Source organism: Hippopotamus amphibius, chromosome 5 (genome assembly GCF_030028045.1).
Source record: "Hippopotamus amphibius kiboko isolate mHipAmp2 chromosome 5, mHipAmp2.hap2, whole genome shotgun sequence".
Classification (NCBI taxonomy): Eukaryota; Metazoa; Chordata; class Mammalia; order Artiodactyla; family Hippopotamidae; genus Hippopotamus; species Hippopotamus amphibius.
Genome location: NC_080190.1, coordinates 109,624,620 through 109,650,896, shown reverse-complemented (window position 1 = coordinate 109,650,896; position 26,277 = coordinate 109,624,620). Strand labels below are relative to the sequence as shown.

At 40.6% G+C, this 26,277-nt stretch overlaps 1 protein-coding gene across 1 annotated transcript in view; it reads left to right on the top strand.

The window, feature by feature from the left end:
- The first annotated feature begins 1,187 nt into the window (after positions 1 to 1,187).
- Positions 1,188 to 26,277, top strand: part of ZFHX4 (zinc finger homeobox 4) — a 174,509-nt gene continuing 149,419 nt past the window's right edge. The window contains exons 1-2 of the mRNA XM_057736506.1: positions 1,188 to 1,241; positions 23,602 to 26,246. Coding sequence (XP_057592489.1) covers positions 23,648 to 26,246 — 2,599 coding nt within the window. The 5' untranslated portion in view covers positions 1,188 to 1,241; positions 23,602 to 23,647. The remainder of the gene's footprint in view (positions 1,242 to 23,601; positions 26,247 to 26,277) is intronic.

Here is a 26,277-nt window from a genome sequence, read left to right as displayed (position 1 = left end):
AAGCTATTTCATTGAACTTATGCAATTCTGATAAAATATTCACAAATATTACATAAAGTCTAGAACCGTACCCTCACTATCGCTCTCGCAACCATCACTTGTTCTCATTTGAAAGTTTACTTTGACTAAACTAACCGCTTCTCTCTTCCATGCCCTGGGTTTTCTTTCCTGCGTGTGCAAGCGAAAGATACGTGTTTAAGTTGAGGGCTTACGGATCCAGAGTGCAATCCCTCCTTTGAAATAGGCTGGGCAGAGCGGTAGTTGCACACAGCCAGGCACCCTTTATTTACATACATCTGCATATTTGCTCAGGACCCCGCATGTCGCCGTTAAAGTGCTTTCCTGTACGTAGCAGGATAAACTAAGCAGAGAAAACCTTTTCATTGCCCTAACTCCTATTTCTGCTTAAAGCTCCCTAGTAAACAAATCTCTGGTCCGATAGTAATTACTTTGCCTCATTAAAATAAAAAAAAAATTTTTTTTCGAGTGGTTAAAGGGCATGGCTTGGGCGGTATGTATGTTTTATTTTCTACCCCTCCTTGCTGAGTGTGTGTGTGTGTGTGTGTGTGTGTGTGTGTGTGTGTAATGAAGTTTGGGAGTCGCGCGCTCAGGGGCGCGTGGGGTGCGAGCCCCGGAGGTCCCCATCCCCTGCCCTGTGCGTGGTCGCCGCGTCCCCGGCTCCCGCCGTAGCGCTCCGAGCTTCGGAAGCCGCGAGGCTCCCGGGCTGCTCCGAGTCCGGGCTGCGCGTCATTTGCAGTCTGGGGAATGTTGATCACCTCACTAATTACACCTCTCTCTCCCCCCTCTCCCTCTCCCTCTCCCTCGCTCTCCTCTCTCATTCCCAGAGTGCATATCGGGAATAGACACACAAAGACATGCGCACTCAACTTAATCAGCCATTTTTTTAAACAGGGCTAAAACGATAATAATTAGCAGAATAAAGACATATCGGATTTTCATTTCCTTTCCTCCTTTTCCCAACCCCTTCACAACCAAACAGCGAGACCGCGGTCGGCACATGCTTTAACTCCTCCCGGACCCCCGAGGACCGCTCCATGCCCCCCACTTTCTGCTCCAGCGTTTTTATTTTCACCCAATAAAGTTCGAGGATTATTTTTTTATTTTTTTTATTTTTTTTAATGAACCCTCTCGTTTTACTTGGATGTGATCAGCTGTAAGTAAAATAAAAGCAAAACAAAAAAGAGGCGAAGATCGAGTAGGAACTGCAGGGGAAATGGAAAGTAAGTTTTTTCTTTAACTTTTATTGAGTAGTTTGTGTTAAATTTAGGTCGAGTATCGATTATCTTTCCAGCCTGATCTTGCACAATCTTTGATATTTCGCTCCCTCTCTCTCCCTCTCCGCCTCTCTCCCTCTCTGCTCCTGGCTCGCTCGCTCTCGCTCGCTCTCGCACATCCCCTCAGCCCGACCATCTCTTCCGCTCTGCCCCCCTTTTCTATCTCTTTCCCCCTTTTTTGGCTCCAGGCTTTGCTCCGCTGAGGGAAGGAGGGGGCACTGAAGGACCTGATTTTCCACTTTCTTTAGGGGGTGGGGGGCGTTTTTCGGGATTTAACTTTTGGATCAAGTGGCGGATCATCCACGTTTGGCCGAGCAGTTTTCTCTCCTTTTGCCTGTCTTTTCGGGTTCTGTCTCCACCGCGAGCCCGGGGCTTTCTCGAGGCGCGGGGAAGCTGTCAGCTCCGCGGCGGCGCGGACACTGCCAGGGGCTCCGGGTCGTCCCGCGCCCCCCGCATCCCGGTCGGGATGACCCGTCCTTCGCACCCATCCACCGAAAGTTTGGACGCTGGTCGGTGGGGCTCGGAGCCCCTCTCTCCCTGCTCTCTCCCTGCTCCCCTCCCCTCCCTTTCAGCCTGGGTTTTCTCCTCCTCTCACCACCCCCCCCACCCCCTTCCCTCGCTCAAGTTCGGCGAAGGGCGCTTCGTGCGCCGGAGCGGCGGAGGCCCGGGGCTCGGTGCGCGGTGGGCAGGGGATTCCGAGAGGCTGGGGCGCGAGCCGGGGCTGGGGCTGCAGGTAGACGCCCGCCCGCCCGCAGCCGCGGGAGGCGGCGCGGGCGGCGCGGACCCGGGCGCCGGCGAACGCCAGGCAGGTCCGTTAGGAGGCGGGATCGCCGGGCCTTGGGGCCAGGGACCCGGGAGGCGGCCGCAGCTCGCTCGGGGCGCTTTCGCTGCCGGGTATGCCTTAGACCGGAGGAGAGCTGCCCGCGCCTTGGGGTCAAGAATCTTTTCTTTTCCTTTCCTTTCCTTTTGGCAAAGGGCAAGGGGTGGGTGGGTGGGTGTGTGTGTAAGGGGGGGGGGTGCTGTAGCCGGTTGTGAGAACTGATTTATTCCCCGGCAACCGACCCCCCCCCCCCAAAGGGGTGTCAGGTCTACAAACGAACTTCACCTTCTTCGCCTCTCCCCGCATCAAGTGCGCCTTCCGGCCGGGAGCAGCTAAGAGAAGAGGGACTGGAATGCGTCGGGTCTCGCCTTCCTTCTACTTCTATCTCGTTCCCCCTTCCCCCCATTCCTTCTGCTCTTTTCTATCGGAAAAATAATAATAAAATTTCTCACGGAATTGTATAAAGTTTCTCTACCGATGTCCAAGTTACGGAGGGATCCCCACCCTGTCTACGCCCCCCCACCCAGCCCCGAAGACGGTGCACTGGTTTGTATTTCTTTTGTTACCTGTGATCCGGGCGGGGGGCTCCTTTCGGCCGCTCGGGCTGGGGTCCGGCCCAGAGAGGAGGCTCCAGCGGGCGCCTTTGGCCGCGACTCCTCACTTCCGCGCGGTTCTGGTGAGGTCTTAGCTACCGTTCGGTGAGACACCCTCCTTGTAGGTACCAAAGGTTCAGATCGCGAACACGGACCCCCCCACCCCGATCCCTACACACACACACACACACACACACACTCATACTCGACACACACAGACACACACATTCTCCCTACTCGCCCCGCACCTCCAGCCCCCACCTTGCCTTTCCCCACCCCCCTTCCAAAAAAAAGCACACACACAACAACAACAACCCCCCCAAACTAAACAAAAACCCAAAGACAAGTTCACTGGCGGAAGATGGTGGATTGACACTGACTCAGGCAGAGGCAGGTTCACCAGGAAATCTGGCGGTCCGATTTCTGACAGTTGCATTTCCTCTCCTTGAGTCCTCCCCCCCCCCTTTTTTTTTATTAACTCTGTTCCATGTTTAATCAAGGATCATGTAGATGGCAAAAGGAGAGACAGAGAGAGAGGAGAGAGAGGAAGAAAGAGGAGAGAGAGACAAGAGACAGAAGGAGGGCTTTTTTTTTTTATTGTGTTCTCCTGGATTTTCAGTGGCTTGATCCCTATAAACGTGGAGTGGTTAAAGCTCATATGTAGTATTATATTTTTAGTTGGGTGGATGGATGGAAGAGTCAGGGAGAGGCTGCGGCTGCCGCTGCCTTTTCGGGTGTTGCTTAGATTAAGGCTGAGACTTGGCTGCGATTGGGACGCGACAGTGACACGGGCATCGATCGCTTCCATTGAGAGCAATGCAAAAACACAGCCCGGGTATGTAACACTCTCGGTGCCATCAACACTTGTTTTACTTTATATTTACTGGCAAAACTGACAGAGCAAGCTCAGACTTTCTCTCTTTCTTTCTTTTTTTCCCTCTTTACTCTTTTCTAACTGAAGAATAAAAACAATTGTCTAGAAGTTGTTGGAAAGGATGGTTTAAATACAACAGAAAGGAGAGATTGGGATTATTTACTGTCTCTGTGATTGATTGTGTTTTAGAGTTTTTCTTCTCCACAGAGAAGCATGTTAAAGAAAACTAAAGTTTTCTTTTTTTCTTCCTCTTTTTAAAGAAAAAAATCCTTAAGGGAATATTTGATAGTTTTCAACGTTTGTGGTTTCAATCAGCAGGAAGGCACACAAAAATAAAAGATGGCTAGCCAGCTGTTTTAACTTCTTGCACCTGGCTTCAGTGTGGGGATCATAAGGTTTATACAGTTATTTAAAAAGAAAAAACCGACTCATATTTATGGCATAAACTGGGGAGAGAGTATCACTGTGTATTTATTCAGTAGCTGGTTGCTTTTGGATTTAAAAAAGTAAACTCATATATGTGTTTTCATTTTTATGGCAACGAAGATAGAGTCAATGAAATATGAGGGAAATACCATAAATCTGAAAAGTGAAATGTACCTAAGGAACAAAGAAAGGTCAGGTAAACCAGCTGTGTAAGTCACAGCAATAGCACCAATTGTGGGGTAGGCAGAGAGAGTGGGCTCTGGGTCTAGGAAGTGAAAGTTGCCACTTAAAGTTAAAAATGAAGGAAACATGCTCAGCTTTATTGTAATCTTTTGCAGTTTTTAGCAGATGAGCCCAGATCTGCTCATTAATTTTGAGCTAGTTGGATTATTTTAAAAGATGCTGCACCAGCAAAGGAAAACATAAAGGAGGCTGAGAAAATCGCTGTTTAATATCGCAGAATTTACTGCTTCCATTCTGACCATGAGCCTAAATTTACACAATGAAATTTGATTATCTCTAATAACAATATTAGATCCTGCACTGGATGGATGAGAATTGAGGTGGTTTTGTTGATTGCAAGGGTTTAATGTTGCATTTCAGAATCTGATGTGGTTTGGCCTCCCTTCCATTAACTGGAAAACCCCTGAGGTTTTACAATTATTTCTTAAAGATAATACATTTAAGATTGCATTGGTAGGCTGAAGAAAAGTCATAAAGGCAAGAAGGGAAGCCCTTAATAACTCTTGAGATTCAGACATGTTCAGCAGTTAGATTGGCTCTGACTTCACCAAGGGTCGACAATGTGTCATTTCCACGAAGCCAAATTGCCCTCTGCCTATATGATATTAATGTGCAAATCAATATTTCAGGGATTAAATTTCCCTTCTTCATTTTTTATGGTTTCTACCTCAATAAGTCTCAAGTCTATTAGAAGAGGCTGGATGATTTAAAATCTTTCACTGCAGAATGGCTTGTCGTCGTAGTCTTGTTTCACAGACCATTTTGGGATTTTTGTTATAAAGACTAAGGGCATCCTAAGGAAGTTGTGAGGCAATGTAGAACCAGGCTCCAGGGCATAGAGTCCATGTTCAATTAGAGCTAAGAGGTATTGGAAATATAATATATATGTTTACGTAATATATATGTATACACACATACATTCTGCTGCTTTAAAAATATTATGTTAATCACCTATTGATTTATTTCAAAATCAATTGAAGTTCCTTTCTTACTAGTGATTTGTTGAGCATTCTTGAGGACTGTGTTCATTTTCTTAAAGAGTGTGCATGAATTAGCTTGGTGTGAAAGTACTTGGGAGGGATTTTCATCTAGCAATATTTTCCCTAAGAAATATTTCTAGTAACCATCATTGGTGAGAATAATAACCAAGTATTGTCATGTGCCTTCTTGTCATGGCTCTCATTGCATTTTGGGACTGAGTGATTTACCTGATATCTGTTAAAAGAGGCCTGCTTGCATTCACTTAACATTTGTGACACTTAGTAGGCACGATGTTTCATTTGACCCTTCTGGAGAAACAGGGTTGTAAAAGAAAATATGTGATTTGATGGGAAATAATACAAAGCAGAAATTTGGGAGGTGAAAATAAAAGATTGTGACTTTATCACGTAATCTTGGGAAGGCCTACTGTCTATCATTTGGTGGTGTTTTATAGTCTCAAACCATCTGGACCAAGTTCCGCACAGCTGCACGAATTTCATATGCGATAGAACATTTTTTCCATTCAGTGTGAAATGTTCCTTCCTAAAACACGTACACCAGACTCGCTTAATTTCGTCTGTTAAAAGAAATGCACATGAAAAAGGACAAAAGGCTCTTTAATCTCTGCAAGCTGTTTGTTTTTCTTCAAGATTCCTGTCTGTTTGGGTTTGAAAAGTCATGTTTATTGAGGAGATGATTCTGAGGTGTGACATTAAAATAATATATGATTTTTGGACTGGTGGCCACGCTCCTGCTGCATTTGCAGAACTACTTTTTATGCCTGTCAAAACACAGAGTTAATCTATCCTTATTTACAATTAATCTCAATAAAATTAATCTTAACTATGCTTTATTCGGTGGCTTAAAATATCTAATTATATTCAATTAACTGCTGTCATAGTAATTAACATTGCTTAATTGCCTCTGCATATATTTATGTAAAGCTCATTAGGTGCTGCTGACTCCTTTTTCCTTTTCCACTTGCTATTTTTGCTGTTGTCAGATCATTTTCATCTCCCAACGTTTGACAGCGTCAGTAACAGCAAATTCTTCCTTAACATTTTTCTTGAAATGAGTGTTGTTAGTTACCTACAAGAAGATACTAGTTATGAATTGTTAAAGATTAATCCCCCTCCTCCCCGCCCCCACCCGCCATGTCTTTTCCCTTATCCCTGGTCCCTAGCACACTCACAAAATATTTTCTGTCATTGTTGCTAGAAATATGAGAAGCCAGGTTAAGCTTTGTGTTTATAAATGAGGAGCCTTTCTGTGTCTGCCTAGGGGCTGTACACACAGGCAGAGTTTTTTTCTTTTTTTTTTTTCCTTCTAAAACCATTCTAAGGGTTAGACTTGGCCAAGGTTCAAACTGAAAAGCGCCCAGGGAAAGTGCATGTGAATATGTACAAGTTTCATGTAATTAGTGCTTAATTATATTAACATATGCAAATTGTCAACTTAGAAGCTTGTTGAGCTGGCAAAGATCAGCTAGGCACAATTGCTGTATTGTTCTGAAACAATAATGGATTTCAAGTTGGATTGTGGAAACACATAACTAGCTATCTAATTTAACTCATACCATGGTGAAATTTCATTAGTCTCCATGGAGACTGGTTTAATTGTGCTGACTAATGTTCTGGGCTGCAGAATGTCCTAAAAAGAAAGCGTTGTTTGCCTAATCCACCTTACAATGACACTTGTTTGTACATGTTTCCCTTGTGTGAGAATTTGCATATGCAAATAAATAGTTTCTCTGCCCCATTTGTCATGGCTGTTCATTACCCATGAAGAGGACATTGTTACTAGGCTGTGACTGAGTCTCCCAAGACGGGATAGTGTCAACCAGTCCAGCTACATTCTTTCATAATTTGTTTCTGATTAATAGACCAGAGTGAGACTCCGTGTCTTTGGGCATCTGCAAAGGGAAGGTCAGTTCTGTCACAGAAACGAGTTTCTGCTGTAACTGAAGGACTTTTCCTTCTTACGATTCTTCTCCTTTTCCCGCTCATTGGTTCACATAATCATATTTAAAATAATGTATTCTTGCTCTAAGAATGCCTCTACTGATAATCTCTAGTTTCCTAAAGCAAAAAGATAGGAAAAGAAAGGAAATTCTGTTATTGGAATATTAATCCTGTTTTTGACAGAAAGGTAAACTGATATAATTGCTTTTCAGTTGAAGGAATGGGGGTTTATACAAGTGTGAAAGCATCGGAAAAGGATTAGCATTTTTTTGCATAATGAAAAGCTCTGTTGAATAGGGTTCTGAATGGCTGACTGAATGACCGAGATGAAAGGAAGATGAAAATGCAGGCTCCTCTTTCTTTATGCCTATGCTCTGCTCACTCTAAAGTTATGTTTGTCCAAGACTTGAGAAAACAAGCAGGGGCTCAGATTTCAGCAACTTTATAAGATGCCCTGAGTTTTCACCATCACTGGGAAGTAATATGTATGACAATAGTACAGCTAGGGGATGATAAACAGAGGTTTGTATATAGAAGAGTTTTCAGAAACATGCTAGGCTAGCCAAATATTGACTATTGGGTATCAAGAATTCCCAGCACTTTTGCTGGAAAAAACAGTTATTTCAGAAGAGGCCAATAAGAGTATGGTGTGGATATCTCATTTAGTTAATAATGGAATATATGGTGGTCCCGCCCCACCCCCCACCCTATTGGCTATAAATAGTTGTCTCAGTTGGTGGAACACTTCACTTGGGAAAGAGTTGTGTATTTTGATTTTTTGGCCATGTGAAGTGTTTTAAGTAGCCTATCAGCTTTTGGGGCTGGGAGGGGCTGGTAAAGGAGGATACAGAATTATTTTCTTAGGGTTTAATTCATCTTCATGTTGCTTTGTAGGAGTATTGTGTATTTCATTTAGAGATAAGTCTTTTTTTTAAGTGTCTAAAGTACTCTTGGAAACATTTGCTGTAGGGTTTTCCCTTGTCACTAGTTAGGGCTGTAACTGGTTATCAGTTGAGAACGTGCTCAGGGCTCTTAATGATGTTTCTTCAGCCATAATTAGGGCAGTTAAAATACCATAAGTGTTAAGACACTTTCAAAGGTGGGAATTGGTTCTTTTGTACATATGTAAATCAAACGCAGTGTCGATAATTATTTATATGTATACATTTTAAACAAGCTCTTTCCGGTTTGGGGTCACCACAAATGAGCCATTGAAGGCTGCCCCAGAGCAGGATTGAAAGATTCCGCCAGATATTAACATAACTTGTTTTGTTACTATATTGTGGAACTTCCAACTGCCTCATCACTTTAAGGGTTCAGTTGCTGAGGTGCTATTAAGATGGTTACATGGAAACTTGGGAAATCAGAAGTGTTTTCATGTAAATTAAAGTATAAGGGTTGCCTCTTGAGTACAGAACATTGTAAGGGAAAAGTGTTTGATCTTTGTTATATAATGTCACCAAAATTCTTTACTAGAGCCCTTTAAAAAATTTGTCAAGAAATTCTGGATTGTTTCAGAAACTTTATGGTTAACTTTATGGATATGCTTGCAAAAAGTCTTAAAAGAACAAAAAAATCCACATGGAGGCTATTCTTTTACATGCAGCAGGCCTTATTAAGGTATTTCCATAAGAAAAATGTGTTAATTTAAAAAATAAATTCATTTATATTTTAAGACATTGTTAACCAAGCACCATGTGTTGTAACTGGCAGCTTTCCAGCCACCATGGAAGTGGATCACACATGGGTTAATAGTAGCTTATGTGATGTCTGCATTCTTAGGAAATGGGCAAAAGCCCAGGGTATTCTGATATCAAGATTTTTTGGAATCAGACAGAAAGCAGAATATATGTTTATATGTGAACAGATGGACACATGTGAGAACTAAAAGTGCACAATTTCTCTTGGCACTTGTTTTAGTTATCCCTGATGATATAACCAAGATCTTAGTGCACTCACAGCCTTTGATGGCTAAGGACAAAATGGTCTTTTAATGAGGGCTCAATGGCATTATTTTTTTGCATACAATTGTTCCCCGTGTGATCTGGCTGGATTGGATGTTCTGTTAATTCCCTAGTTTCAGAGGTTCACAAGTTGCCTTGAAAGTTTGATACGGTTTCACGTCTGACATACAATTCTCAGTGCAGGAATGGCCGCTCCCCACTCCCCTACTCTTTTCAAGGTTTGTGAGTAAAATAAAATATTTGCCATTTTGAGGGACTTTTGCATGTACGCACACAACTTAAAAATGGCTCTGACTCTACAGTCATATTTGGCAAGCAGCTTATCGCTGATATAATTAGACACTTTAACATTCTAGAGATTGAAAAAATAAATACAATTTAAGAATTTGGGCAGCTTGACTTAGTTAATATGTCAGAACACCCTGATGGTCCAAGACAAGTCCTGAGTAGGTGTTTGAGTCATTCAGGTCAGGGGTTCACACACTAGCATCATATATTTAGATGATTGATCATTTCTAATGTTTGCCTGTCCTGGGGAGACGACAGGGCACAGTTGATAATTTCTGAACGGTACTTACGCATTATAGCACGTACCTCTAGGATGCAGTTTATAGGTTCCATTGTGTTCTAGCTGTAAAAACAGAAAGCATTCTGCAGGCATTTACTTGGATCTAAATCATTTTAACCAGGGAAAATTGACTTTTGGGTTAAAATATGCATTTTATAACTGTCCATAAAATTCTTTTCCTTCACTGTAAAGAAGAAAGGAAATCCATAGCTTTAACAATGTTAAAATACAAAAACATATGAGCTGGTGTATGCCACCTGGTTGTACTGTTAATAACAAAACAAAACTTTCTAAGAGGGAAGTTTATAAAGAATCTTAAAATTTGCCTGATTGGAAGAATCAAGTCAAGAAGCCCAATCATTTCCCAACATACCTTCATTAAACCTGAAAGGCTTTATTAATGTAGATTTTCTAAAATATAGTTCATAGTACTCTTCCCCCATACATTTAGGAATAAAGCAATTCATACTTAAAATTTCCTGAGCCCACTAATGAATGGAGAGTGAGTCATCTCTTTTGGCTTAATAGATACAAACTGGGAGTGTGTATACAGACATACGCACACACACCCCCCCTACCCTTTTGCCATGTTAATGTCTTTCTTTCCTCTTTAGGTGTATTTATAGGGGTAGCCTGTGCACTTTCCCTCTGTAGACTAAATTTCTTTCATTTTCTAAGAAGTGGCCAACAGGAACGCAACAGAAAAGAGCAGGTAGGGTGGTAAGACAACTGGAAACTATCAAAGGGCTAAATCCTGGGAACTGCCTTAGAGTTCTTCAGTTCAACCAGCTCATTTTAAGATACGGCATATTGAATTCTGGAGAAGTAATCGTTGAGTCAGGCAGCAAGGTAGGAACATGTCAGGGCAAGAACTCAGCTGTCCCAACTTTAGGACCAGTGGTCACTCAACCATATTGGCTGCTTAGAAAAGGGTTTGTTCTGTGAATGAATGCAAAGGTGGTGGAAATGGGGAAGAGAAGTAAAGGAAAATGTGCAACGGTAATCCACCAGTGATGCTGTCTCCTCTGAGAGAGTGAGTTCTCCGTTATTGAAAGGACACCAGTAGAATCTGGATGGCCTCTTACCATTGTGACTGGAAGCGTATTTTTGCATAATGTAGTAGGCAAGGTACTGTGAATGGTCAAGATGGGCCTATGATTCATAAAAGTACTGATGATCTCTGTGATTTAAAAGGTACTCTTAATAATCATGAACACAGCGTGAAGAAGAGAGATTTCTGTTTTGTGGAGGGAAAGTAAACGAAGACAATGCTGTGATGTTTTAGAGGCAGCATAATGTAGAGAAAGAACTAAGTGACAGTTTAAAACCAGATATTCTTTTGATTGTTTACTTTGGATTTGTTTTTTCTTTTTAAATGAGTTTATTTTAACTTAAGTCAGATATTTGAAAATCTACTCCATTTTTTGACAACTCAATGACCAATAGAAATCATATTAGATCTATAAGACACTTGGGTTAAATTCTTGTTATAGATGACCTTATCAAAGTTATTTAATCTTTTTGAGCCTCAGATGCCTAGTTGGTATCTCAGAGTTGCTGTAGAGCTTACCTAAGACTAAAGTGTTGTGAAGATATTAAAATAAGTGAATGTGGACAGGGCCTGATACCCTTTATTCCCCTTTTCTTTATTTTCAATAGCTGGTTTTAATATAATGCTCTGCCGAAGAGTATTTGATAAAGCAAATCTACATAGACCTTTTGAAAAGAGATGCCCCTCTCCCTGACAAGGAAAGAGACAGGAATTAGTCAAGGGGGATGCCTAAAAGGTAGGGCCAAAGAGTGTTCTCCTTCTTCTCAGGTTTTCTCATTGACAGCTACCTAAGCGACATCTCGGTGGATGGTCCTCCACCTCATTACTTGCCACTCCATCATCATAAGTTGATTTGGTTTTGAGGGGTTTGTGGATGTTTTTAATGCATTTCTGGGGTCTTTTTATAAGAAGCAAATGAGAACAGAAACAGTTTTAAAATAATTCAGACCTTAGTCTATCCACAGGAACTCAAGATTTCAGACTGTCCATTAGATAGAATAATAGAAGAGACCACAAAGTTTATTACAGTATTAAAGTTGACCGTACCTGTTTGAAAGCCTTTGAATTAGAGATTTTCCCCCAAATGGGTTAGATGTGCTAGAAATATGTTTTATATACTTGATGTTAGATATTTTGATATGCATGAAAGAAGAATAAATACTGTCTACAGGGCACCCTGCTGACCAAAATTTATACCAATGTAGAGAAAAGGTCCAGTTGTTAATAACCCAGTAATTTTATAGAACCCTTAAATTTTCCTGTGGGCATTTTATAGCCAAGTTACGAGTCTCCTCTTGGTTTATCTCGTGGAGGAGATCACAGTCCTTCATCTTTCCATAGGAATGCATTCTTCAGAGGAGGGGGACTCAGTTTCAAAGATGATAAGATTCATGACAAGGGTTAATAAATGTATAAACAATTTTTCGATGCTGTAAACAAAAATCTATTTCTCTTATGGTTTTTCTTTTTGATTTTTTAATTCGTAATAATTTTGCATCGTGATACATGTAAGATACACACTTAAAATTATTGTTTATATTTTTATGAGAAATATAAGTGTATTTTGGACAGCAATTTCCCAGATTTGAGTGTGATTTTTGCTTGACATTTATATATATTTAGTTCCCAATCTTTGCTCAAGTTTTTCTTAGAAATAAAAGTGTGTGCCTTGCCTACGTTCTGGTCATTTATAAATGGCCCTGGACTTAACAGTTCATTTGAAGCACATTTATTTAAGGCTAAGCATTTATTGAATACTGATAGGGTAGGATATATTTCACTGGAAGAAAATAATTAGCATCTTAGCATTTTTCATGATGCTTAAGTTTCTCCTCAAATAAATTTCAGCCTCCATGAGGGCAGCACCCATGCCTGTTTAATCACTGTACTCACAGTGGCAGATGATATTGGCAAATCCTTGGTAAATATCCTCAATAAATACATGAATACATGAAAAAAAAAGGATTCTTAATTAAAAACATAAATAGAACTCTTCAGTTTTCTGTATTACTGGAATCTGCCTCTCCTCTTGAAATCTAGGTATTGAAGGAAAAAAAATGCAACCTTAAAAACATCTGGGTCCGTCTCGGAAAATTCCATAGGGAAACCTATCTTCCAGCACAATCTAAATGGGTTTTTATATTAGAACCATAGATTGTTGCATTTGGAAGGGATATAGCACAATCCCCTTGTTTAACCCATAAGGAAACTGAAGTTCAGAGAAATTTCTGGGAAATATCACACAACTGCAGGGCACAGCCAATGAGAATCTATGTGTGTGTGTGTGTGTGTGTGTGTGTGTGTGTGCATCTCCCCTTCAGCAAATTGTTTAACATTTTTCAACTTAGTTGGCTGAGCTCCTCCCATATCCACAGATTCTACAATATTAATATGAGAATAACCTCTATTATGCTGGAGATTTTTTCATTTGCGGAATTTTTCTAAGCAAAGGAAGATTTTCAGTTGGTACAGTTTCTGTGATGACCGCAGGGCCAAGCTGACTGCTCTGGGATTGTAAAGCTAAACTGCACAGGCTAGAACAGGAATTGCCTGAAAGGTGAAAACCTGCAGGAAAAATGGGGTGGGCCACTTAGCTCTTGAAATGAAGCAGGGTGCAGATTAGGAATCATTGTCGTTTGCCAGAAGTTGCTGGTCATAGAAGCCTGTTTAAGCGCTCACTGTCAACAAGGAAATCATGGGCTGCACTTAAAGTGGCTCACCTCTGATTTATTCATAAACCTCACACGAGCACTTGGCTTTGTTCTTGCTCTAGTAAGGGGGACTGATGCCAATAAGCACAGGAATAAAGAGCTCCTTGCATGGTCCAATAGTGAATAGCACTTTACCTCAAAGCCTGACCTCCTTTCCCAAGGCCTGTTATGCTACAGTCGACTCTGATTGGCTGTGCGTCCTCAGATGAATTGAGAGAAGAGGTGATAAGTATCCACTCTGTAAACTCCATAGTATACATAACAAGAACTATGTAACTGGAACTTGGGTTCTAACTTAACCTAAAGGTTGTGGCATTCATGCTACGTGGAAAAGCCTCCCTTTCCCCTCTCTTTAAAGCTTGGAGAGTTTCACATTTAATAATGATGGGGAAAAGATTGCTTCTTTCTAATTCAAGAAGACAGTGACCTCGGAGGGAAATGGGTTTTGACCATCCCTTTCCCCATTAAAATGAATTTAGAGAGATTTAATAACATAGGGAATTAAGGGTTCGAGAGTAAAATCCGTCCTACACGGGGGTAGAGACAAAGATACGGGCTTGCGGATTGATTAGCCGTGTTTATCCGAGAAGCTTTATTTGTGCCACTTCACAGATTAGGTGCTGCTCCAGCCGCCCATGTGGAGGGGAAGGGGCCTTTAAGAGACAGTCAGCTGGCTGGTTTGCTGGGGCAGAGGTTGAGTCCAGTTACTTAAATCCCCAGAGCAACATTTAGTTAATGCTGGTCTTTTTTTCTTTTTTCTTCCTTTCCCTGATCCTGTCCACTCTGGCTTCTCTTCTCTCCTTTTGATGACGTTGGTCTCTTCCTCCTTAAAGCGCATATATTTACACAAAAATTTCCTCAAATTTTCACAACACATTAACCCAGAAGAGCCATATTAGGAGATGGTGATGAGAGTTAATGATATATCTTTAGATAAAGCCATCCTCCCGAGCGATCACATCAGAGTCATCAGCTCATTTGTCATGGCTGAAGTGAAAATGTCAGGACCAATGAGTGTATGAGTGCTGAAGGGGGCGAAAGGGCTTTTGGAGAAAGACATTTTTGTGCTGGGAGTCGGCCATGGCTTAGATTGAGCTCCAGGGAAATATTGGGATTAGACAACACTGTGTACAAATCCTTAGCATAACAGAATTAGTTGGGAAAGTGGAGAGGTGGAGGTCAGGAAGATGGGCACATTTCTGGAGACTTGCTCTAGGCTGCTGGCCAGAAACTATGGTAAAGAATGAGGTGGTTTATTAAAAGTATTTTAAGGCATGTATTGTATGCAGTCTCATTGATTCCAGGAAGATTGAAGTCGTAGATTTGAGTGGCATCAAGAGAAGTCCTGCCATGATGTACACTAAGTATGTAAATACGGCTTTTGTTTTAAAGGTAGCTGAATGAAAAGAACTAAAAGATGTTCTCCCTAACATCTAAAAATGTTTCAGGGATATAGTATTTGAGTACACAGAAGATAATATTCAGGTATAAAGTGCTTTTGACAGTACCTTAAGAGTGGAAGTTAATACTGAATTGAAATAACAGTGATTATGGTGAAATACTTGTTGCATTGTTGGGTTTACACAAAACCCAGAATCTAAACTTTCTTTACACAGACTTCACTCTGAAACTTTAATTGAAAAGTAACTGATTTTCTTTAGCTACAGAAGCTCTTATCTTTGATAGACCAGTACTAGCAGATTTATTTCATTTTGGATCCAGGGAACTGTTCTCTTTCAGATAATGTATCCATACAACCTTTTCTTGTTTAATTCTATTGATTTACAGTGTTAAAGTGAAATAATCAGATACCTGTTTCTTGCCCTTTGAGTATTTGTCGTCAAAGAGGCTGATTAGTTTCTTTTTCCCCCAGCTCTTTAGCAGTTTTAAATGTATAATTATCATTGCATGTCATTTGATAGCTGCACTAATTGCTGCCAACTATTGTCTGTTTGCACTTAATGCTGAAACCTGATCAACATCCTGCTTTGGTTGATGTTTGGTGGTAAACTTTAATTAACTCTTATTGCATTGAAGAAGAGTTCAGGCTTGGTGCTAACTAATCATTTACCTTCATTATGTCCTGACAGCTCCACTTGTTCTTGGTCCTAATAGATGCACCAGTCAGTAAATAAACCTGCAAACCTTATGCCTTGTAGTTGCTCCACACTGATATTTTGCTACTTAAAGTATAAGATAATTGGGCTCAGATAATTATTTAGTTAGTTTAGTATCTCTAGTTCTGCAGACACTAATCTTAATTGCCTCTTTCATGCTGGAAAATTTCATTTTAATAGAAACTGTAGATTTGAGATAACATTATTCCTTCAACATGGTTCCTATGAACATGCATCTTTTGAATCAATACAATTAAGCTTGTCTCCTGTTGGAATTCTTGTCATTATTTTTCCTGAAATACTTTTCCTGTAATGATATTGAAGTTAAAGTAATCAGGTTACCAGCAGATCACGTAAAATTCAACTCAAAATTGCTGGCTGCTTGATTTTAATTTGTCTGACATCAAGTTTGTTTGAAAAGGGATAATATGTGGGTAAACCAAGGAGCTTATAATTATGGTTGACATTTGTTTGTTTATAATGAAATCTAATTAAAGTTCATACATTTAAAACACAAAAGTTAATTACGGAATTGCTCACTTAACTTATGGACAGCAGTCAAATTAACTTTCAGGCCAAAAAAAAAAAAAAAAAAAACCAAAACCCAAAACAAAAAAAACAAAAAAACCCACAACCACACACATATACAAAAAGCAAACAAAAAGCTCTTCATAATAGAAATCAAATAACCAACTAATCTGAGTAATCGAACATAAATTTGCCAATATTTCATACAAAAGAAACTGGTCGTTCCACATAAGTTCTCTACTATGTTAGTCCTGATGTGGTTTTTAATATAATTAAAAATATCTACATAGGATTTAAAACGAGACTTGTTTTTATAGACTAAGAGTCTTAGATGGTAAGAGGCACTTGTTAGTGATTTAAGAAATTATGCATAAAACTTTCTTCATTAAAACTATTTTGAAATCATGTGAAAGCATTGAAATCATTGCTCAGGGAATAGGAATGTTTGCTGGAATACCTGACCTGTATTAATTTTATGAAGATAATTATGGTAGGTTTAGCCTGCAAGGAATGACATTTTTCAAAAAAAAAAAAAAAATGTACTTGCACTACTACACATGCTATATTGGTTATGAGATCGTATTGGTGCGAATCGTGAAATACAAATAATTATACAATTGTTTCCTTTTTTAAATATTTAGTTGTCAGTATTTCAATAATGAATTTTATATGTTAATAGACAAAGAAGAAAAAATGCATGTATATGTTAGGATATATTGTCTTCACGTGTATGAGAAAAATGTCTATGTGGAAAAGTTTTCACTAGTCTGGTAAATCTGTTTCTGAAGCCAAATATTCTATAGTTATATTTAGCTTAATAAAACTAATTAAGACGAATTTTTTAAATGTTCCTATGTGACAACGTAAAAGCATTATCAACTAAACACACATATTGGGTATATGCCAGAGAGATTAGTCAATTACATTTTAAAGACTAGAAATACAAATATATAAAAAACATGGCAAATATGATTAATAAATTTCTAAAAAATGATTGATTCAGTACATGTTTTTCCAAGGAAAACCAAAGGGTTCTATGTTTAAACTTTCTGTTTCAAAGTTTTATTTACTTGAAATTTCAAATACAGTAGGGATTGAGGAAGAAGGATCTGAGAAGGGAAAATGATTCTGTTCATTATTGAGATGATTTGTAAAACTGAGTGTAATTTACACAACCTTTTAGTATTTCCATAGTATATTTATATGTGCTTTAATATAACACTGATTGATTTGTAGATTAATATTTATTTAGGGAAGAAAAATTAAAAGGATCATAGAGTCATTTAACTCTAATCCTGCTTTGCATAGATGAGTCAAAGGGAAGATGATTAATACTTAAGTTTGGCTGGGTAATGGCATTCAGAAGTACCTTTTTCTTCTATAAAGAAAGCAAAAAAAAAAAAAGTCGGTGTATTCTCACAGTATTGGCAAACAACAGCTTTCTAGTAATGCTTTAGCTGATTAGGACATCCTTACCCTTTAATGAAGCAATCACTACAAAGCCCCAATGTCAGCTGGAATACTAGCAAAACAGTATCAAAGAAAGAATCAGAAAGAGGCACTGAACATAATTACAGTTCATGTCCTTGTCTCACACCAATGCAAACTATTCATTTTCAATTAGAATGAATAAGAAAATTAGAAATCAACTAGATTGGTTAAAAGGACCAAAGTTTGTTTACAGAGGATAGCTAAAGTATTAGGTCCATCTTGCTCACTGATTATGAAATTTTCCTGAAGCAAACAAATAAAATGAGTCATATAATGGTATAATTTGGTTAAGGAGAGATTATTGATTTCTCTCTAAGGAAAGTAGCTGGAGTTTGATTAAAGTTGCTAAGAAAACTGAGTAAAATTCCTATTTCCCACAACTAATCAAATTAAGAACTATCGGACCCATTGGCAAAGGGTACTTTTCCTCTTTAGTTCTCCAACACATGTGTTTAATGATGTGTAATTGTCATACAAAGTCCATGGAGGTTTAGACATGAGAGGGAGAATGAGGGAAAATGAGGCTGGAAAGAGAGGGGGAGGAAGAGAAAGAAAAAACGAGAGGCAGAAGCATCAATTATAAGGGTCCTGTTTATGAGAAGGAAATAAATCTGCGTTGAATAACTAATTTAGGTTTTAATAAGAAAAATGAGAGGAAAGCAGGGGAAAATGACTTCATTGACTTACACACTCATGTCTGTCTTTGTCAACTTTCCCTCTTTAAAAACGTGCTTGGTTTAGGTGCTTACTATATTTGGTTACATCCTTCTATTCAAACTTAATTACCTTCTCCCCTTTGTCGTGACATGGGTGGAAAGTTTTTGCCGTGTCAGGAGAGGTCGTCACACATTCTTTTGCAGCTCTGTTCATTAATTCCTTCTTGCAGAAGCATTTTCTCTCGTGCTGGGAAGGTAGAAGGGTGTAACAGAAGAGCCCCGAAACATCAGCAGGAAGCTCTAAGCTGGTTAATGCAGTATAATTGTCTGGACATAGACTGGTCTTTGTTTGTGTGGTTCACTCCGAATCAGCTGTAATTAACTCCAGAGTGTTTCCAGATTGCCAGCAAAGAAAAATTACAGCTTTTCTGTTTTAAATTGTAAAGCTCACAAACATTAACTATGCAGATTGCTTTTACTTTGATATATTTCTATCCTGCAAGAAAAAAAAAAAAGGTTATTGGCCCCACCCCCATCTCTAAAAATGTGCTTTCGTTAAGTTGTGATTTAGTGTCTATTGGAACATAATGAACCCTTATAGTTGGATTTGAAATCTTTTTACTTAATATTTTCAATCCTTTGACATCCTTGTATTTGCCTTCCTTCTTGCTAATGTTTTTAATACTGCAATGGGGAAGAAGTTATGCAATCTTTTATGAAATACTAAACATATATTAAAATAAACAAATTGCAGAGAAAGCTGAGTAAAGAAAACCAACAGCAACCAACTTAAAAGACTGAGATCAAAGATGTATTCTGATGTCACTGGTGCTTCTACACAGGTACTTTAACCTGTGTTTTGATATATCAAAAGCCAGACTGTGAGGAAAGGCCAATTTCACTAACCTCTCGTCCTGGTCAGCACACCACACCCTTCTAAAAGCTTCTGTACAGTAGTTTGTAATTATGAATTCCAACATGGGTAAAAATGAGGTAGCAGTGTGAGCTAATACAGCCTAGGACACAAAAGATCTGTCAGCAAATGATGCCAAGAAAAAAAAAAAAGTCCAGCCAAAAATCTTTTTTTTTTCTTTCTTCTGAATTTAACAATAAGGAATTTAAGCTTCAATGTGGCTTTAGCAACCGAAGAAAAGAAGCTCTTGGTGTCTGCATAATACCACTTTGATGGATTTTTTTCATCAGTTCTCTGTACGTGGCAACAAATAAACAAGTATAATTATACTTGTGAAGGTCTATTCATTGCTTTGTCAGGATTAGATATATGTGCCGTTTTCACACTGCGCCTCTCTTTTGTCTTTGCCTAACTCACTATGACATATTGATAGAGGATTTGGAATGGGGAAAAGGCCACAGCAGAGACAGTGATGACCTTTTGGAAACTTGATATAATTCAAGGATTTTTATTTATTTTCTAAATATGTATATATTTAGGATTTGTAACTTGTTACCAAATTCCTTTGTAAGTGGACAACGTTTAACCTGTTTAAAATGGAATAAAAACTCAAAGTGTTATGAGATGGCTAAAGAGCAGATGAGAATAAAAACAATAGGCAAAGGGGCACAGTGGTCTTCTTTCCCAGCACTTAGCAGAGTGGCTAACCTAGCATTCCTTTCCCATTATTCTGTCCTCTTGATCAGATCACGTTCTTTTTAATCATTTCACAAACACTATCTCACTGTGCCATAGAAGAGGGCTGGGGACAATCTCAATTAAAAAACAGAGGTAAAACTGGCCTCTCTGATTTTGGGTTCTAATGGGAGCTCTGCTTTCTAAATGCAAAGGAATTCTCCTATTGTTCAGAAAGCACCCCCTTTCATTAGCCAGGCTCCTCGTAGGTGGGTTTGGTCGTTTAGCAGAGTTTAGGCAGCAGGGACTGCAGGACGAAAGCAAGGCAGAACGAGCAATAAAAGTTCTTTTCTGCATGTTGTCCATTAGTTCCAAAAAAGGGATTTACATGATCAAAGTCACTGATCTTGTGAATTACTGAGAATACCCAAAACTGTGTACACGTATTCTAAGCAGACCAGCAGGTATGTATTGTTCTGAATTTAGCATTAAAATTATATTAGGTTTTCTGTTTGAGATTTCTTGGGGACGGGTGATTTTTTTTAAAAACAGAATGTTTGGCGGTAGAGAATAGAAAATGATGAAGACTAAATAGAAAGCAGCTTAAATGGTGAAGCAACTTTTATAGTGAGTTTACTTGTTACGCAGTCATTTTGGAATGAATTCTGTGGTTTAGGTTAAATGGTTGTCTTTGTGGTCTTTTAACTGGGACTTATAAACTTTAGTGTAAATTTCCTAAATGGGTAACGTTGATAAATGAAAGATCTTGTCTGACACTGGTGACAGCGAAATCACTTAGCATCATATTTGGTGTCATGGTACATATTGATCTAAATAACTTTTTAACTGCACAGACTAAAGCAATTCCATCAAAATGTGCGGGTAAACACTGCCATGGTCATAGTCTATAGCTACAAATTTAAAAAATCAAGTAATCTATTACTAGCTCTATCAATTCAGATAGTTTTGTTACTGTTGCTTTTGAAACGAAATGTAAATTTGATGGTAGAGAAGACATACTATGTATTTGACCTAGTCTCTGGTTAATGTGTAGCTTAGGAGAAGAAATTGATAGGCAATTTTGTGTAAAGTTATGTGGGAGTATTGTAACAAAATATATCCTACCACATTGCTTTGACCTGTGATAGATTCTGTAGCACAGTTTTCATAATTTTTTTTTTCACATAGCAATAATGTCATTACATTTTTGAAAGTTACTTCTGGTTCTACTAACATAAAATAAAAAGATAGGATCTACTTCATATAGAGGAATATTGACATGAGACATTGCAGAGTCCATTCGGCATCTGGCCAAAATTATTAATTGCACATTACATACAACTCATTTGAAGTGCATTCAGCATGTGCGTAATAATTCTAGTAAGTATTTTTGTAGGCTGAGAACTGTTGTAGGGGTGTAGGTAAAACAGAATTCAAATAATAAAAATAGCTCAGAAACTCCATTACAAAGCTGTAAAGTATTTGAGAACTTTTCTCACTCTTGTCTTTAAGGTGAATCTTCTTCCACATATCTGCCTAAGTTATCACAGGAAAGAATAAGAAAGAAACTACTTTGAGTCCTGGAACTTTACATTTTAATCTAGGATCATTAATTTAGTGTTATTTACCACCTCACTTCCTCTCCAACCCTCCAGTTTCTTCCTGCCTTCCTCATTTCTTTTAGTCTAGCAAGGGATTATATTTTAGACATTTTGGTTGCCTTCAGTATGTATACATTGTGCAGATTTGGTAAATGCAAAGGTAAACATTAGTGTTTGAGGACTAATGAGCAAATTATTAGGTTTTCATGCTTATGGTGATTTATCAGATTATTTCAGAGGGTTTTAAAAGCTGCACGCATGCCATGAGGATAATTAACCTGGCGCTCCTCAATGATTAAAATTACACACTAAGCTTTGTGATTGTTTGATTCGTGAGCAATTAGAATGTCATTTTAACGGTCTTAGATACCAAAACGAATTTTGATTTCATTTTCAATCTATGCCGATCTTTTGATGTATTTGAAACTGATCACTTCCGCTCTGATTTAGCTGACAAGATGAAATTTGATTACAGTAAAGAGAGTATGAAGTTATTCTTCATACTTAAAATGCCAGTGACCTTCAATGATGTCTTTCTTCTAGAAGAACTTTTAAAAAGGAATTTCTAAAATGATTAGTAATATTGATGAGCCCAGAATTTTGTTTCATCTTAGCTTTCTGCCACTGTGAAGTCTATGCAATGGAGTGTAGGGATAGGAGGGGCGTCCACTGTGAGTCATCGAGTGTCCACCCTCCCCCAATATAACATGTAGTGCAGTGTAGCCACATCAGCCCTTCTTGTTTCAGAAATCGTCAGCGTGTGTGAAAGTGTTGATAGTTTTACAGTACGGGGCTGTTTGCCTTGAAGGTCTGAGCTTCTTAAGTTTTGAGATTTGAAAGAAGATGGCTTGCCTGTTTCATAAAATCAAGACGGTGCCTATGTCATAGACTGAAAACACGCACTAAAGTTTCAGACCACTCAAGTCTTGTGTACAGAGCCATCATTCTGCAAATGGAGAGACCTGCAGGGACTCAGAAGAAGCTTAAGCCCTAATCAAGCTGCTATTGCAGTAGCCAGGGTTTGCAGGTACACACACAAGTGGGCACACCCATACACACACACAGAAGGGGAATGCATTTTTACCAAGGTATGCCCAACTTTCCCCTGGTGCCTTACTCTGCTACCCAAAACTGATACAGCTTTGTAGAGTGCATCTTATTCTCAACAAAGGGAGCTTATGGCCTAAGATGCTTGCCTGGAAAAAAACTGAAAAAAACTAAAAAAAGAAAGATTGGAATATTTTCATCAGTAGTGCTCGTGTATGATTTGTTAAGCCAAGGGAGTTGTTGATTGAGACAGTGGTTGAGAGATGGGCAACTCACCAGGATTGATAACATCAAAATAGTATTTGGAATGGTATTCATTACGTATAGCAGTGAGAAAAAAAAAATGGAGTGAATACGATTGTCCCCTAGGATGATAGGACTGGTTGCAGTAAATATTAATTTCTGTTCTGGTGCCCATTGAGGTGACTGAAGTGTGGGGAAGAATTGTGATTGGTGCTTAATCAGGGCCAGCCAGATACCTGCTGAGAGCTTTTGCACAAGGAAGATTTGTAGTAAGCTGATTTACTGGCAAAATGAAAACCAGGGAAGAGTTTGGTCCGTGCTGCCTGTGACTGTAATATTTCTAATTTTAAGGTTCCTTTATTGTTGGCCTTCCTCACACATTCATCCCCTCTTCTAGTCCCTGCTTGATAAAGTAAAAGGTACATTTAAAAAATTACAAGTTATTTGTGTTGTCCTTTTATTCCTGCTGTCGTCTATGAAAGCCATTTACATTTCTATTAGAGTAAAACGGGTGTTAAAGCTTTTACGTATGTTATATCCGTTTTCAGAAAACAGGAATGAAAAAAATATGGCTTACAGATATGAATTTTAGATTTGTGATGAATGCTCAGAGTGATTTCAAAAACACTTTGGATGTCTAGGCATGCCTGTGATAGCTATCTACATGATTTTGCTACATTTATACAAAGTCTGTCTGTGATAGATAGGTATGCTGGTTTTAAGTTTTTCCCCTCACCTTTTTAGATAGTCAAGTTTACAGCAGCTGTAAATTAGTGATGGGCTATTAGTGAGCTGTGTCATTATTTAATAAAAATGGCTCCTCTCACCTTATTTTTTATCCAGGTCCCTGACAGGCTGGATGAAATGAGATCCCCATGTAGCAATTGCCATGGAAACCTGTGACTCCCCTCCTATCTCAAGGCAGGAAAATGGGCAGAGCACATCAAAGCTATGTGGAACGGCACAACTTGATAATGAGGTGCCAGGGAAAGTTGCAGGGATGGAGCCTGACAGGGAAAACAGCTCCACAGATGACAACCTGAAAACCGATGAGCGCAAAAGCGAAGTCTTGCTGGGTTTCAGCGTCGAGAATGCAGCTGCCACTCAGGTTACCTCAGCCAAGGAGATACCGTGCAACGAATGTGCCACTTCTTTTCCCAGTTTACAGAAATACATGGAACACCACTGCCCGAATGCCCGCCTTCCGGTCCTGAAGGATGACAACGAGAGCGAGATCAGCGAGTTAGAGGACAGTGACGTGGAAAACCTAACAGGGGAGATCGTTTACCAGCCTGATGGGTCAGCTTATATAATCGAGGACTCCAAAGAAAGTGGGCAGAATGCACAGACTGGGGCAAATAGCAGACTCTTTTCTGCAGCGATGTTTCTGGACTCCCTGGCATCTGCTGGAGAGAAGAGTGATCAGTCTGCTTCTGCGCCTCTGTCGTTCTACCCACAGATCATCAACACTTTTCATATCGCTTCATCCCTCGGGAAACCATTTACAGCCGATCAGGCTTTCCCAAATACCTCAGCACTAGCAGGAGTTGGTCCTGTGTTGCACAGTTTCCGTGTCTATGATCTCCGACACAAGAGAGAGAAAGACTATCTCACCAGTGATGGCTCAGCCAAAAACTCCTGTGTGTCCAAAGATGTCCCCAACAATGTGGACTTGTCCAAGTTCGATGGTTGTGTTAGCGATGGGAAAAGGAAACCTGTTTTAATGTGTTTCTTGTGCAAGTTGTCTTTTGGTTACATCAGGTCTTTTGTAACCCATGCTGTGCACGATCATCGGATGACCCTTAACGAGGAGGAGCAGAAGCTCCTCAGTAACAAGTGCGTCTCCGCCATAATACAGGGGATTGGCAAGGACAAAGAACCTCTTATAAGCTTTCTGGAACCAAAAAAATCCACTTCTGTTTATCCCCATTTTTCTACTACAAACCTCATAGGACCCGACCCAACCTTCCGCGGTTTATGGAGCGCTTTTCATGTTGAAAATGGTGACTCTTTGCCGGCTGGCTTTGCCTTCTTGAAGGGGAGCGCGAGCACCCCCGGCGCCGCAGAGCCGCCGCTGGGGATCACCCAAATGCCAAAGGCTGAAGTGACTCTGGGGGGGCTGTCTAGTTTAGTAGTGAACACCCCGATTACCTCCGTCTCCCTCAGCCACTCATCGTCTGAGTCGAGCAAGATGTCAGAGAGCAAAGACCAAGAGGACAACTGTGAAAGGCCAAAAGAGAGCAACGCTTTGCACCCCGACGGGGAGTGCCCGGTCAAGAACGAACCCACCGAGGCGGGAGATGAGGACGAAGAGGACGCGTACTCCAATGAACTTGACGACGAGGAAGTATTAGGTGAACTCACCGATGGTCTTGGTAACAAAGATTTCCCTCTCTTAAACCAAAGTATTTCTCCTTTATCATCCAGTGTGCTAAAATTCATCGAAAAGGGCCCCTCGTCCTCCTCGGCCACTGTCTCGGATGACCCAGAAAAGAAAAAGCAGGCCGCCGCCGCCGCCGCCGCCGTCAGGGCCGGTGGTGGTGGTGGTGGTGGTGGGGTCGCCAACAGCTACGGCATCAGTGGCAAGGACCTGGCAGAAGCGAGTGCCAGTAAAGACGGCGCCACGGCCGCTCACCCAAGTGAGACGGCCCGGGGGGACGAAGACAGCTCGGCTGTTCCTCACCAGCACGGCTTCACCCCGGGGCCCGGGGGAGACGGCTCCCCGGGCAGTGGCATCGAGTGTCCCAAGTGCGACACGGTTTTGGGGTCCTCGAGGTCTCTTGGGGGTCATATGACCATGATGCACTCAAGGAACTCATGCAAAACCCTCAAATGTCCCAAATGTAACTGGCACTACAAGTACCAGCAGACCCTGGAGGCCCACATGAAGGAGAAACACCCCGAGCCGGGCGGCTCCTGTGTTTATTGTAAGACTGGACAGCCTCACCCCAGGCTCGCCCGGGGCGAGAGTTACACGTGTGGCTATAAACCCTTCCGCTGTGAGGTTTGTAACTACTCTACCACTACCAAAGGCAACCTCAGTATCCATATGCAGTCGGACAAACACCTGAACAATGTGCAGAACCTCCAAAACGGCAACGGCGAGCAGGTGTTCGGCCACTCGGCCCCGGCCCCCAACACCAGCCTCAGTGGCTGCGGGACCCCCTCCCCGTCCAAACCCAAGCAGAAACCCACCTGGCGCTGCGAGGTGTGCGATTACGAAACCAACGTGGCCCGGAACCTGCGGATTCACATGACCAGCGAGAAGCACATGCACAACATGATGCTCCTGCAGCAGAACATGAAGCAGATCCAGCATAACCTGCACTTGGGCCTCGCCCCGGCCGAGGCGGAGCTGTATCAGTACTACCTAGCCCAGAACATAGGCCTGACCGGCATGAAGCTGGAAAGCCCCGGCGACCCACAGCTGATGATCAACCCCTTCCAGCTGGACCCGGCGACGGCGGCCGCCCTGGCCCCGGGACTTGGTCAGTATTTACTGCTTTTCTGCACTGCTCT